Source organism: Maylandia zebra, linkage group LG22 (genome assembly GCF_041146795.1).
Source record: "Maylandia zebra isolate NMK-2024a linkage group LG22, Mzebra_GT3a, whole genome shotgun sequence".
NCBI classification, from domain to species: Eukaryota; Metazoa; Chordata; class Actinopteri; order Cichliformes; family Cichlidae; genus Maylandia; species Maylandia zebra.
Window position 1 is genome coordinate 3,761,842 of NC_135187.1, and position 11,964 is coordinate 3,773,805.

The following is an 11,964-nucleotide window of genomic DNA, read 5'->3' on the forward strand; positions in this document are numbered from 1 at the left end:
GGTGGAGGTACAAACAGAAACGGCAGAGGAGTGGAGGAAACTAAAGAAAACCTAAACTGGAAAAAACTAAGAAAACAAACCTGAAGCGCTAACCAACACGGAGAAGTGGGAGCAGGCAGGCACAGAACAAAACCCTAACAAATGGTAAACCTTAACAAAAGATATAACAGAATAAACAAAGAACATAGAATCATATAAATACACACAAAACACAGAGTCGTCAGACTCAGGACCATGACAGACATACAGAAAACACACCGACTTAAATACATACGGCGGACGAAAGCGAAAGCATTTGCCAAGAATGTTTTCATTAATCAATCAAATACACACAGGTCCTTTTCTGTCACCATGAGTACCTACGCCTCCTCCATTGCCCCTGTTACCTCTGGTGTCCCCCAGGGGTCTGTGCTGGGTCCCATGCTGTTCTCTTTATACTTGTTACCCTTGGGCCGAATCTTTGATAAATACAATATTTCCACTTTTATGCGGATGACATTCAAATCTATTTTGAACTAGCTGAGGATGTCATGTTGTCGTTGCAACATTTCTCCGATTGTATGAATGAAGTTAAAATCTGGCTACTGAGCAATTCCCTCATTCTAAATGATAAGAAGACAGAAACTGTAATCTTTGATGCTCCCTTCTCTCGGGCTGAACTAATTGGTATTTTTGGGCCCTTTGCTGACTCCCTTTATGACACTGTGAGGAACCTGGGTGTTGTCTTGGACAGTTCCTTCAAGTTGGACAAACATGTGTCCTCTGTAGTTAAATCGAGTTTCAATCAACTACGTCTAATCTCTAAGGCCAAGCCCTACTTACCACATAAAGACCTGGAGAAACTTATCCATGCCTTTGTTACATCAAGATTAGATTACTGTAATTCCCTTTACACTGGTCTCCATTCTGCCCTTGTTCACAAACTACAGCTCGTTCAAAATGCGGCTGCGCGTCTTTTAACTGGAACTGGCAGGTTTGACTCTATTACTCCAGTTCTTTCCGACCTGCACTTGCTCCCTATTAAATTTTGTATTGATTTTAAAATCTTATTGCTCACTTTTAAAATCGTAAGTAACACTGCGCTCAGCTATCTTAGGAATCTTCTCAGCTTTTATACCCCTGGGAGAGCGCTTAGATCAGCAGGCCAAATGCTCCTGGTGCGACCTAGATCTCGGCTCAAGACCAGAGGTGACCGCGCATTCGCTGCTGACGCACCCTACCTCTGGAATAACCTCCCTCTAGCTATTCGGGCGTCTGATTCAATTCAATCTTTTGAATCTCGATTAAAAACTTATTTGTTTAGCTTTGCTTTCCCCGCCTCCTAGAACCTGCATTTTTGGTGTACTGTAAGTTATCTTTTTCGCTTTATTAATATTTATAATGTTTTAACCTTCAGCCTTTCAGGTTGTGCCTACTACGCCTGGTGTATTATTGGTTAGTTATGTCACCCGCCTGTTAGTATATTTTATTTGTATTTTGTATTTTGTGTTTTGTATTTATTATTGCTCTAACTCGTTCTGTGAAGCACTTTGGCATACCTGTGTTTTTTTAAATGTGCTATATAAATAAAATTGTATTGCATTGTATTGTATACAGGAGGTGATATGGGGAAGTGGGAACAAATGGGGAAACAGCTGACTGACATTAACATAATGACGGGACAGGAGAAGTGAACCTAATACAACGAACAAAGAACACAAGACTCAAAATTAAAATAAAACAAAAATAAAACAGAGAAAACGGCCAAAAAATACAATAAACAACGAAATAGCACTAAAATACACAAAACACTGGGTCTCAGACCCAGTACCATGACAGCGATACCCTAATCCCATGGGGCATGTGGTCGTCTGTGCACCCACTGAGCTTGAACTGGCACCCTGCACAGTCCAGACTGGTCAACACTTAGTATTATATTACAATGTAGGGCTCAGGTTTGCTCTTGAAATATTTTCTTGTCTTCTCCTTCAGCTGAGATGTTTTTTTAAGAGGATTGCAGAAAATGTCCTATTTAAAAACATACCTATGTATGATTGTAACCTAAGACACGAGGTTACAATCATACATTCACTCAAAAATATAATTATACAAAATCTGAAATATCTTTCTAACTAATAATAAAATCAGTTGATTCACCACCAGATCAAGATAAAAAGAATTGAATTTTTCATAGAAGGAGGAAGAAATGTTCTTTTTGAAATAATTTACAGTGAACATCATCAACAGCATCATCAGATCGATCCCACTCCCTGTTGCAGTCATTTCCATAGAGAGGCACTTTGCATCAGCAGCACCATGCTCCAGTGCTCTGGGAGAGTTTATAGTCCTGAGAGTTGAACACTGGATGACTGACAGCTGTCCTTCATCACAACAGAAGCCACAGAAATCCTCCTCATCAAAAACATGACTTTGATCTGCGTCCTCATCTGGACTCTCCTCTGCTGCTGCTTCACAGGTAAAGTCCAGAGAATCAAACTCCTCTCCTCTATCAACATCTGTCCCTCTGAAATGAAGCCCACAAAACCATGAAGCTGCTTTATGTTTTTGTCTCTGTGTCCTCAGAGTCCAGAGGACAGATCACAGTGACTCAGCCTGGAGCAGTGAGCTCTGCTGTGGGAGGAACTGTGAGCATCAAGTGTACAACCAGTCAGGATGTTTTTCTTTCCATCGCTTTAGCCTGGTACCAACAGAAAGATGGAGGAGTTCCTAAACTGCTCATTTACTCTGCTATCAATCGACAATCAGGGATTCCAGCTCGTTTTACAGGCAGTGGATCAAACTCTGACTTCACTCTGACCATCAGTGGAGTCCAGGCTGAAGATGCAGCAGTTTATTACTGTCAGAGTTATCATGAGATCAACAGTCAAGCTGTGTTCACACAGTGAAAAACAGTCGTACAAAAACCTCCCTCAGTCAGACTGAACAGAAACTGAAGTGACTGCTGCAGCTGGAAGATACTGCAGAGACTGATACAGTTCACGCACGCACACACACACACACACACACACACACACACACACACACACACACACACACACAGTCTAACCCTAAATGTTAATGTGGGTTTGACTCAAAACATCAGACTTGTGTCCATCCTGACGAGCTCGCACAGAAGAACATGTGAAACACAAAACAGTTGATACTGTGAGTCAGATCTGTGATGAAGAAACTCTCCTGTAAATATTCAAACTGGGAAGTAGTTATTAAATGAGAATATTTTAGTAAACTGCAGTACTGATATATGTATGTATGTAGATTGCTCAGCTACATTCTTGGTCACAGAAATATTTCACATGATTTGATCTGAAGATTTAACGTTTAGTTCATCAAGTCTTTAACTTCATCGTTGTGACATAAGTTATTCTGACATTTACACTTTTTAAACTGCACTGATGTTCTGAAAGAGACATTTTTAGTGTCTCCTATGTTGATAAAGAAAGTTTTGTTTTTCTTTGGGTTATTTTATCAATTCTGACTTTGAAGAAAACCAGGACGGGTCTCATCATGGGTCACATGCAGGTTACAATAATCTGTCACCATGTTTTCTACTTCTTCAACACCCAACATTAAATTTCAGCACAAAGTCCAACATGATGGAAAATTATGCATCTACAAAAGACTGTGAAACTATTTACAGTTTTTTTCAATCGCTAACAAGCGCCTACCCATACTTCAGATACTTTTTCTAAACTCTTAACACAGACTCACACCTACAAAACACAATTGGCCAAATGGATAATTTCCTTCTCAAAAATACATTTTGTTAAATATATACTAACTCTTCATTTCAAAATAGAACACATCTTTCTCTGCACACACTAACTGTACAAAAACACTATAAATCTGACTCAAAATGAAATAAGTCTGTCAAAGAATAACACTGGTTTTCACTTCACAAGGTACATGCAGTCAATCAAAGTACACCAGGTTTCAAAATACTGGCTATTATTGACATTACAAAAACTGCATGGACTTTTATGTTTCAGTTTTACAGGTATTTGCATGCGAAACATGCAATCCACCATTTTGACACCAGAAATGTCTTGGTTGGTAACTGTATGTCCACATGTACAGTAATGTTCACATTCAAAAGCATTCCAGTAAAAAGCAAACAAGTTTTTGTTTCTTTACTGTTTACCACAGGAGGTACAGTAGAAACACAGTATGATAGGACAGAGAAAGTTTTACAGTATTGCTTACAGTGAACAAAATATCCATGAAACACACAAGAGCATTCTGAACAAAAAAACAACAGCAAAAAGCCAAGATAAAAAGGGGGGGGAGGGGGAGGTGGGCTAAAAAAAGGCAAAAAATTTGCATCTAATCTCTGCGATCTTCAGGGTTAGGCCACATGTTTTCATCAACATCACATCTGATGTTATCCAAGTCGATGCACCTGGGATGAAATCGCCTGGTATGTCGGATCCACCGACATATCATTGCAGGGGCAGAGGTTTTTATACTGTATCTAAGGTTTGGAATATTGTTTTTGCTATTGTGGGATGTTGTGTGTTAACATTCGTAGATACTACAAAAACAGTTCATGATTTTGCTGGGAGGTATAGCTTGTCTGTTAAGAAAATGTAAGCATTGTGGAAATGTGTTCACTGACTGCATATTGGGTGAACACGACACTAAATGTGTGAATGGTATGGCCACAACAGACCGATGCTGTGCTAATTGTGTTTAGAGTTTTGCAAATGTGACAACTGTTTGGACAAACGCTTGTTAGCGACTGTAAAAAACTGTATTGCTTGCGAGTGATGGAAAGCCACATTGTCCCAGGTAATTACAAAGGTCCTCATGTTTTCACCCTCCTGACCCTGCTATGGAACCAGGCGCTGGTGGAGATCATTGAGAAAGGCAAGCAAGCGCTCTGTATTATAGGGTCCAACCTGACATCTGTGAAGGAGTAATCCTGCATTTGCAATTGCTGCACACATGGTAATGTTTGCCCCTCTCTGTCCTGGCACATCAACTGTGGCCCTTTTTCCAATTACATTTCGTCCATGTCGACGCCTTTTGGCCAGATTGAATCCTGCCTCATCGATGTATATGAATTCATGAGGGGCCTGGTTGGCCTCCAATTCCATAACTCTCTGAAACAAAGTTTATGTAAGTCGTGTTAGTACTGTATACCATACTGTACTGTAACCTAGTATTGTGTAGGTTACCTACTTGCAAAGTGCAAAGCTTATAGAACTGGACATTGGATTGAATATACACTATACCTGGACATATTGTCGTCGTAGCTCCTTGACCCTCTCACTGTTCCTCTCAAAGGGAACAGTGTAGAGCTGCTTCATCCGCACTCTGTGTTTGGACAATGTCCGCGTAATGGTTGTGAGGCTGATTCTATCGATATTGTCAAATATCTCATGGTCCGCCACAATTCTAGTTTGAATTTCACGCAGTTTTATTGCATTATTTGCAGTAACCATTTCTACAATGGCAAGCTCCTGATCATTACTGAGGAGCTTTCCTCTTCCCCCAGAGGGTGGAAGACGTTGCATTCTTTAGAAAGACAAAAAATTCAACATATGCATTACTGTATGACCATATTGACATGTCAAGTGAGAATAGAAACAATCCGTGTAAAATGCAATACTTACCTGTTGGTTTGTTGAAAGATGCGTATAATGGAGGCAACCGTTGACCGCCTCAAATTGGGCTGCACTCTTTCACCAGCCTCTCTTAGTGAAAGACCATGGTTGATTACATGGTCAATGATAGTGGCACGAATTTCATCACTGACTACTGTTCTTGCAGCCTTTGGAATGCCACCACCACGCATTCTTACACCTCTATCTTGCCCTCTCCTTGGGCCTTCTCTTCTCCCTGGGCCCCTTGCTCCTACTCTTCCTCAACCAGACATTACAGTGTTTGTCTTTTGTTTGTTTCCAAAAACATCACTCCTCAAGGTCTTGCCTTATAAACCCCACTGAGTCTAAGCCAGAATGGAAGAAGCTGTGGTTGGCCCAATTTACCCAACATAAATCAGCTGTGTGTCAATTATTCAATTGTTTGTTTATTATCAGCTGAGATATATTTTTGATATTGATATTGTTTTTGTACTGATATCATTGCAGAAGCAGAGGTTTTTATACTGTATCTAAGGTTTGGAATATTGTTTTTGCTATTGTGGGATGTTGTGTGTTAACATTCGTAGATACTACAAAAACAGTCCATGGTTTTGTTGGGAGGTATAGCTTGTCTGTTCAGAAAATGTAAGCATTGTGGAAATGTGTTCACTGACTGCATATTGGGTGAACACGACATGAAATGTGTGAATGGTATGGCCACAACAGACCGATGCTGTGCTAATTGTGTTTAGAGTTTTGCAAATGTGACAACTGTTTGGACAAACGCTTGTTAGCGACTGAAAAAAACTGTAATGTTTCAAAAGCGGCTTCAAAAATGCACTGTATTTTCATTTTCTATCTGTTACACACGAAGACTGAGACCAGCCAGATTCAGAAGACTGTGAGCTGCCTAAAGCCGCAACCAAACAGCTTTCCAAACAATGATCTGGACCTGAAACATCCAGAGCCTGAAAGGGTAAATATAATCCAGTGTACCACTTAATGAACTAATAATTTAATCTATCATCATTCTTTATGGATGCTGTGTGTGTGTGTGTGTGTGTGTGTGTGTGTGTGTGTGTGTGTGTGTGTGTGTGTGTGTGTGTGTGTGTGTGTGTGTGTGTGTGTTTGGCAGTCACCTGGGTGTGATGTGATTTACATGGACGAAGTTTATTAGTTGATATCTGCAACTGAATTGAAAACACCTCACCTTTCCAACTGTCCAAAACAAATAAATATTGCAATATTTTGCTAACAGTGTCACAATCATCGTCTGGTGTGCACAACAATATCATCTTTGGACAAGTGCATTTAGTGTGTGGGACTGGTTTCCTCCCTCAAGTGGCTTGGCTATAAGTGCAAAGGTGAGACATTTAGTGAATAGGTACAGTGTATAGTAAAAAGCATTAATGGAGTTCAACAAGTTAAGACTAGCTGAAATGAACACTGCTCCCTTTTTAATCAGTGGGTGGTCACGTCTAATTAAAGAAATGTAGTATTACCTCATTGGTGCAGGACCTTGTAAAAATGGTATACTTGGGATTGTCCTCAATTCCCCATTCCATAACATAAACTGCTCAAAATAATAAAGGGAACACTTAAACAATGCGATGTTACTCCAAGTCAGTCACACTTCTGTTATATCAAACTGTTCACTTAGGAAGTAACACTGACAACCAGTTTCACATGCTGTTTTGCAAATAGAGTAGACAACAAGTGGAAATTATAGTCAATTCACCATAATAAAGGACTGGTTCTGCAGGTGGTGACCACAGACCACTTCTCAGCACTTATTCATTCTGGCTGATGTTATGGTCACTTTTGAATGCTGGCGGTGATTTCATTTTAGTGGTAGCATGAGACAGTCTACAACCCACACAAGTGGCTCAGGTAGTGCAGCTCATCTAGCGTAGCACATCAATGTGAGCTGTGGCAAGAAGGTTTGCTGTGTCTGTTAGTGTAGTGTCCAGAGCATGGAGGTGCTACCTGGATGTGGAGTAGGCCATAGGAGGGCAACAACCCAGCAGCAGGCCTTAAATAGTAAAACTATGTACTATAATTTCCAGTATTTGCTCTGTTTTTTGTCATATCTCGTTGTTAATGTGAGTTTTTTGGGCGGGTTGTGTTTGTGTTTGTTTTTTTCCCCTACAATTTCTCAGATGAAATTGCATTAAGTGATGCTGAAACAAAGGACAGTGAGAGTGAATCAGATGATGATGACACAGCACTCACAATGTCGGCGTGTGGCACCAGTGAGCCTGTACATGCAGTAGCTGATTCCACAAACACAGCGCAGCTCCAAGACACTGTAGATTGTGGTAAGTTACCACTAGCTTGGTTTCTGTGGATAAAATGTTTGTTACAAATATTAAAACTTAATCAATTTGTGTAATCAGCAGATGAAGGACCACTCACAATGCCTGCAGCAAGTGAGACTGCTGCTCCCTCTGAAGGTAAGGGGTGCAGTTGGTTCTCTAAGCTTATTATTGTTTCATCACTTTGCAACATATGGCAAACTGCAGAGTGGTGGCAAAAAGTCACTTGGATGAGTGACAAAATGTTTCTCCCACTGAAAACGCTACGTCCAGATTAACAGAATCAACGTTTTGGGATTTACTTACCTGGATGATTGAGCATGCATCAAGAGACTTTTATTCAACTTTTTATTCAGTCTTTTATTCACAGCGGAACACTAAATGTTGTCTCATTTTAGAAATTTGATAAATTTTCAAAGAGAATTTTAGCTCGTTTTGATATTGATGGTAGCAACACATTTCAGAAGTTAGTACAGGGTAGCATCCATTCTTTTAGCAAGCAAATGTTTTTTGTTTTTTTTTTGTTTGGTTTTTTGTTTGTTTTAACTACTACTACTTTATATATCTTCCAGAGAAAAATGCTGCTCAATCCCACAATTCCCGAAGAGCTCCCAAAAACATGTGGTCCAAGGCTGAGGTTGCTGCAGTGATGAGGCATTTTAAAGACCACATAAACGAAGGGAAACTAGCCACCAAAAATGAATGCAGTCATTGCAAATTGGTAGAAGATCCGGTGTTGGCAGGAAGAACAGTTCAAAACATAAGAGATTTTGTAAGAAACAGAGGATTAACTGCAAAAAGGCAGGAAAAAAATGAACTAAAATAACTGTTTAGCCAGATGTGGTTTTACATCTTGGTCAGATTGCCAATTGTTGTTAACACTGATGTTCTGTTTAAAGAAAAAAGTTCATGTTAAATACAGAAGTAGTTTGTATTTCATAATTTTTACATTTAATTTATTTAGGTTTTTGTTTGACGGGTTATATTTAGAATAAAAAATTATAAATGCATATTTTCTCCCCTTAATATTTACCTTTAAACTATTAAAGTTCATTTTAAATGTTTTTAATTTTTCTGTTTTCTATATTTTTATATTTCTGTGGGAAGCGTGGGCATTTTTGTCCATAGATTTCTTTTTTATTTATGGTTAAAATTAATGTTCAGATCCAAGAACACTAATAAAATGATGTTCCAGTAATCCTGTGTCCTGTCAGATGTGTATTCATGGTAATGATGAGCTATTTAAATATTACATCATTGTCCCTTTAAAGACCCAATATTGTTTTTTTTGGACCTCATAAAACACATCGTTGTCAAGTGGACAATGTCTCCAGAAAACACAATAGAGTCTGGTTGGTGTGTATCAGTGTATCTAGACTACTATAGGGAGTGTATGAGGTCTGAAGTGACCCAAACTTTTTTCAGATTTTTTCGAACACTTTAACCTCGCTCCCTTGGCTCTAAGTCCTTTGAAAAGGGTAGTCCACTTAAACCACCACCGGGCGGATTGACGTAGTATAGTCCCTCCATACCATATAGACCTGTGTGTGTGTGTGTGTGTGTGTGTGTCCTCAGTGAACTGTATCAGTCTCTGCAGTATCTTCCAGCTGCAGCACTCAGTTCATTTTCTGTTCAGTCTGACTGAGGGAGGTTTTTGTACGACTGTTTTTCACTGTGTCAACACACCTTGACTGTTCAGCCAGTGAAAACTCTGACAGTAATAAACTGCTGCATCTTCAGCCTGGACTCCACTGATGGTCAGAGTGAAGTCAGAGTTTGATCCACTGCCTGTAAAACGAGCTGGAACCCCTGATTCTCGACTGCTAGCAAGGTAAATGAGACGTTTAGGAACTCCTCCATCTTTCTGTTGGTACCAGGCTAAATAGTGGTGGCGGCTGGATACGGTGGAATAATAATGAACATTCTGACTGGTCCGACACTTGATGCTCACAGTTCCTCCCACAGCAGAGCTCACTGCTCCAGGCTGAGTCACTGTGATCTGTCCTCTGGACTCTGAGGACACAGAGACAAAAACATAAAGCAGCTTCATGGTTTTGTGGGCTTCATTTCAGAGGGACAGATGTTGATAGAGGAGAGGAGTTTGATTCTCTGGACTTTACCTGTGAAGCAGCAGCAGAGGAGAGTCCAGATGAGGACGCAGATCAAAGTCATGTTTTTGATGAGGAGGATTTCTGTGGCTTCTGTTGTGATGAAGGACAGCTGTCAGTCATCCAGTGTTCAACTCTCAGGACTATAAACTCTCCCAGAGCACTGGAGCATGGTGCTGCTGATGCAAAGTGCCTCTCTATGGAAATCATCTGACTGACTCACACAGGGACTTGGATCTATCAGCTCACATGTTATTGAATATAAGTATTTTTTGAAGAATGGTTTGGGGTTGAACTTAACTTAACCTGGACAGATTTGGACAGTAAAATATATGTAGACAAGAGTAAACTTCATCCTCTTATGATTAGTTTGTAAATTTCCACCACATCAGCTGCTGTTTGGATGAGTTAAAGTTTGCTTTCTGATGTTTTTATTGTGTCAGATGTTTCAGATTTAGTTTGAAATCATGTGAGCTGTTCAATAACATTTCAAATCTATATGAATGAGTAGCTGCTCTGTGCTTGTGTCCACTCATTTCTTCAGTCATCCATGATTTAGACTTCTAATCATTTTAAAGACAAACTTCTGCTGTAAATGTTTCCACATCTGCTTCTTTTATTTCCAGTGTAGTTTGAACATATTTCAGCTCAAACTGTGTGATGATTCTCTCTGTGCTGATATGCATGAGAGGTTTCTTAAAGGGAAGTGAAACAATGTGTGAGTGAATGACTGGTGGAGCAGAAAAAACACCTGACAGAAACTTCTTAACGGAGAAATTCAAATTGTGGTTCCTGTCCTCTAAGCTGATTGGTGTTTCCTAGGTGATACCCGCCCCGCCCTGAAGGTGCTGGGTCCCTCCAACAAGGAGCTGGAGCAGGGGAAGGCCACGCTCATGTGTGTGGCCAACAAGGGCTTCCCCTCAGACTGGAGTCTGTCCTGGAAGACGAGCGACAGCAGTGGCAGCAGCAGCATCAGAGGGGAGGAGAGCAGGACTCCTGGAGTGCTGCAGAATGACGGCCTCTACAGCTGGAGCAGCACCCTGACGCTCACTGCAGACCAGTGGGGGAAGGTGGGCTCTGTGACCTGTGAGGCCACCCAGGGCTCCCAGTCTCTGGTCTCAGAGATACTGAGGAGAGACCAGTGTTCCCAGTCCTGATGTCAATCACTGAGTCTTTGATGTTGATTTTCTTCTGTCTCTTTGTTTCTTTGCGTTTGCAGATTTAAAAAATAAACTCATCAAACAGTCATGTTTTCATCTCATAATGACAACAATCAGAGCAACAATCTCCTCTAGTTTCATCCTTTTGTGTCTGTTGTAAAGCTGATATTTCAAACTCTTAAAAGAATAAAAACGTACCGAGAAAACATGTTCTTTGACTCTGTGAGTTTAATAAATGCACATTAAAAAATTAAGATTTTGTAATATTTATTAAACCAGACCAAAATAAAAATGTAAACAGACACATCAAGTGTAATGTGCAGTGAAAATGGTTAAATATATTTTTTAATCCACATATTAAATATTTCTCTATAAGATGTTGAGGTCATGTCAACCATAGATTATCTGTGTGCTCTTCATAATTTCTAGTCTCAAAGCTGTTTCATGATCTACATTTTAATCTGATCTAAAACCTAATAAGTAAAATTAAAGAGCAGGGTGTCATCTGTATGATTAAACAGAGATCATTTAAATCAAGTTCAAGTGAAGATTTACTGAAGTTTGATTAATGAACTATTTGGCAGTGAAACTCTGACGAGGCAACAAAGCAGAGAAGAGTCTAGAAGCTGGTGGTGGCAGAGAGGAAGCAGGTGGAGACTTAGCTGAGGATCTCTAATTGTCAGGATGAGATCAGGAGTCTGAGAGTTAAAGCACACAAAACAGAGGCTGAGTAACTCACAGAAGGCGGCGAGACAATAACTGGACTCAAATAATGACGACAGAATTGAGCTTGAAGTGG

The 11,964-nt window shown here is 40.0% G+C and overlaps 1 protein-coding gene and 2 long non-coding RNA genes across 3 annotated transcripts; 2 read left to right on the forward strand and 1 right to left on the reverse strand.

Annotated features, from left to right (window-relative positions):
• Nucleotides 1-351: 351 nt before the first annotated feature.
• Nucleotides 352-11,373, forward strand: LOC112430287 (immunoglobulin kappa light chain-like). Its single transcript, XM_076879608.1, has 4 exons — nt 352-415; nt 2,563-2,881; nt 4,347-4,414; nt 10,810-11,373. Exons 1-4 carry the CDS (start codon nt 352-354, stop codon nt 11,160-11,162), a joined length of 804 nt encoding a protein of 267 aa, XP_076735723.1. The 3' UTR covers nt 11,163-11,373.
• On the reverse strand, nt 4,846-5,757 carry LOC143414794 (uncharacterized). Its single transcript, XR_013095471.1, has 3 exons — nt 5,613-5,757; nt 5,232-5,514; nt 4,846-5,099 (listed from the first exon to the last, which is right to left on the reverse strand). It is a non-coding gene; the product is annotated as an uncharacterized LOC143414794 (long non-coding RNA).
• Nucleotides 7,804-8,706, forward strand: LOC112430288 (uncharacterized). Its single transcript, XR_003021993.2, has 3 exons — nt 7,804-7,900; nt 7,979-8,035; nt 8,470-8,706. It is a non-coding gene; the product is annotated as an uncharacterized LOC112430288 (long non-coding RNA).
• Nucleotides 11,374-11,964: the final 591 nt, after the last annotated feature.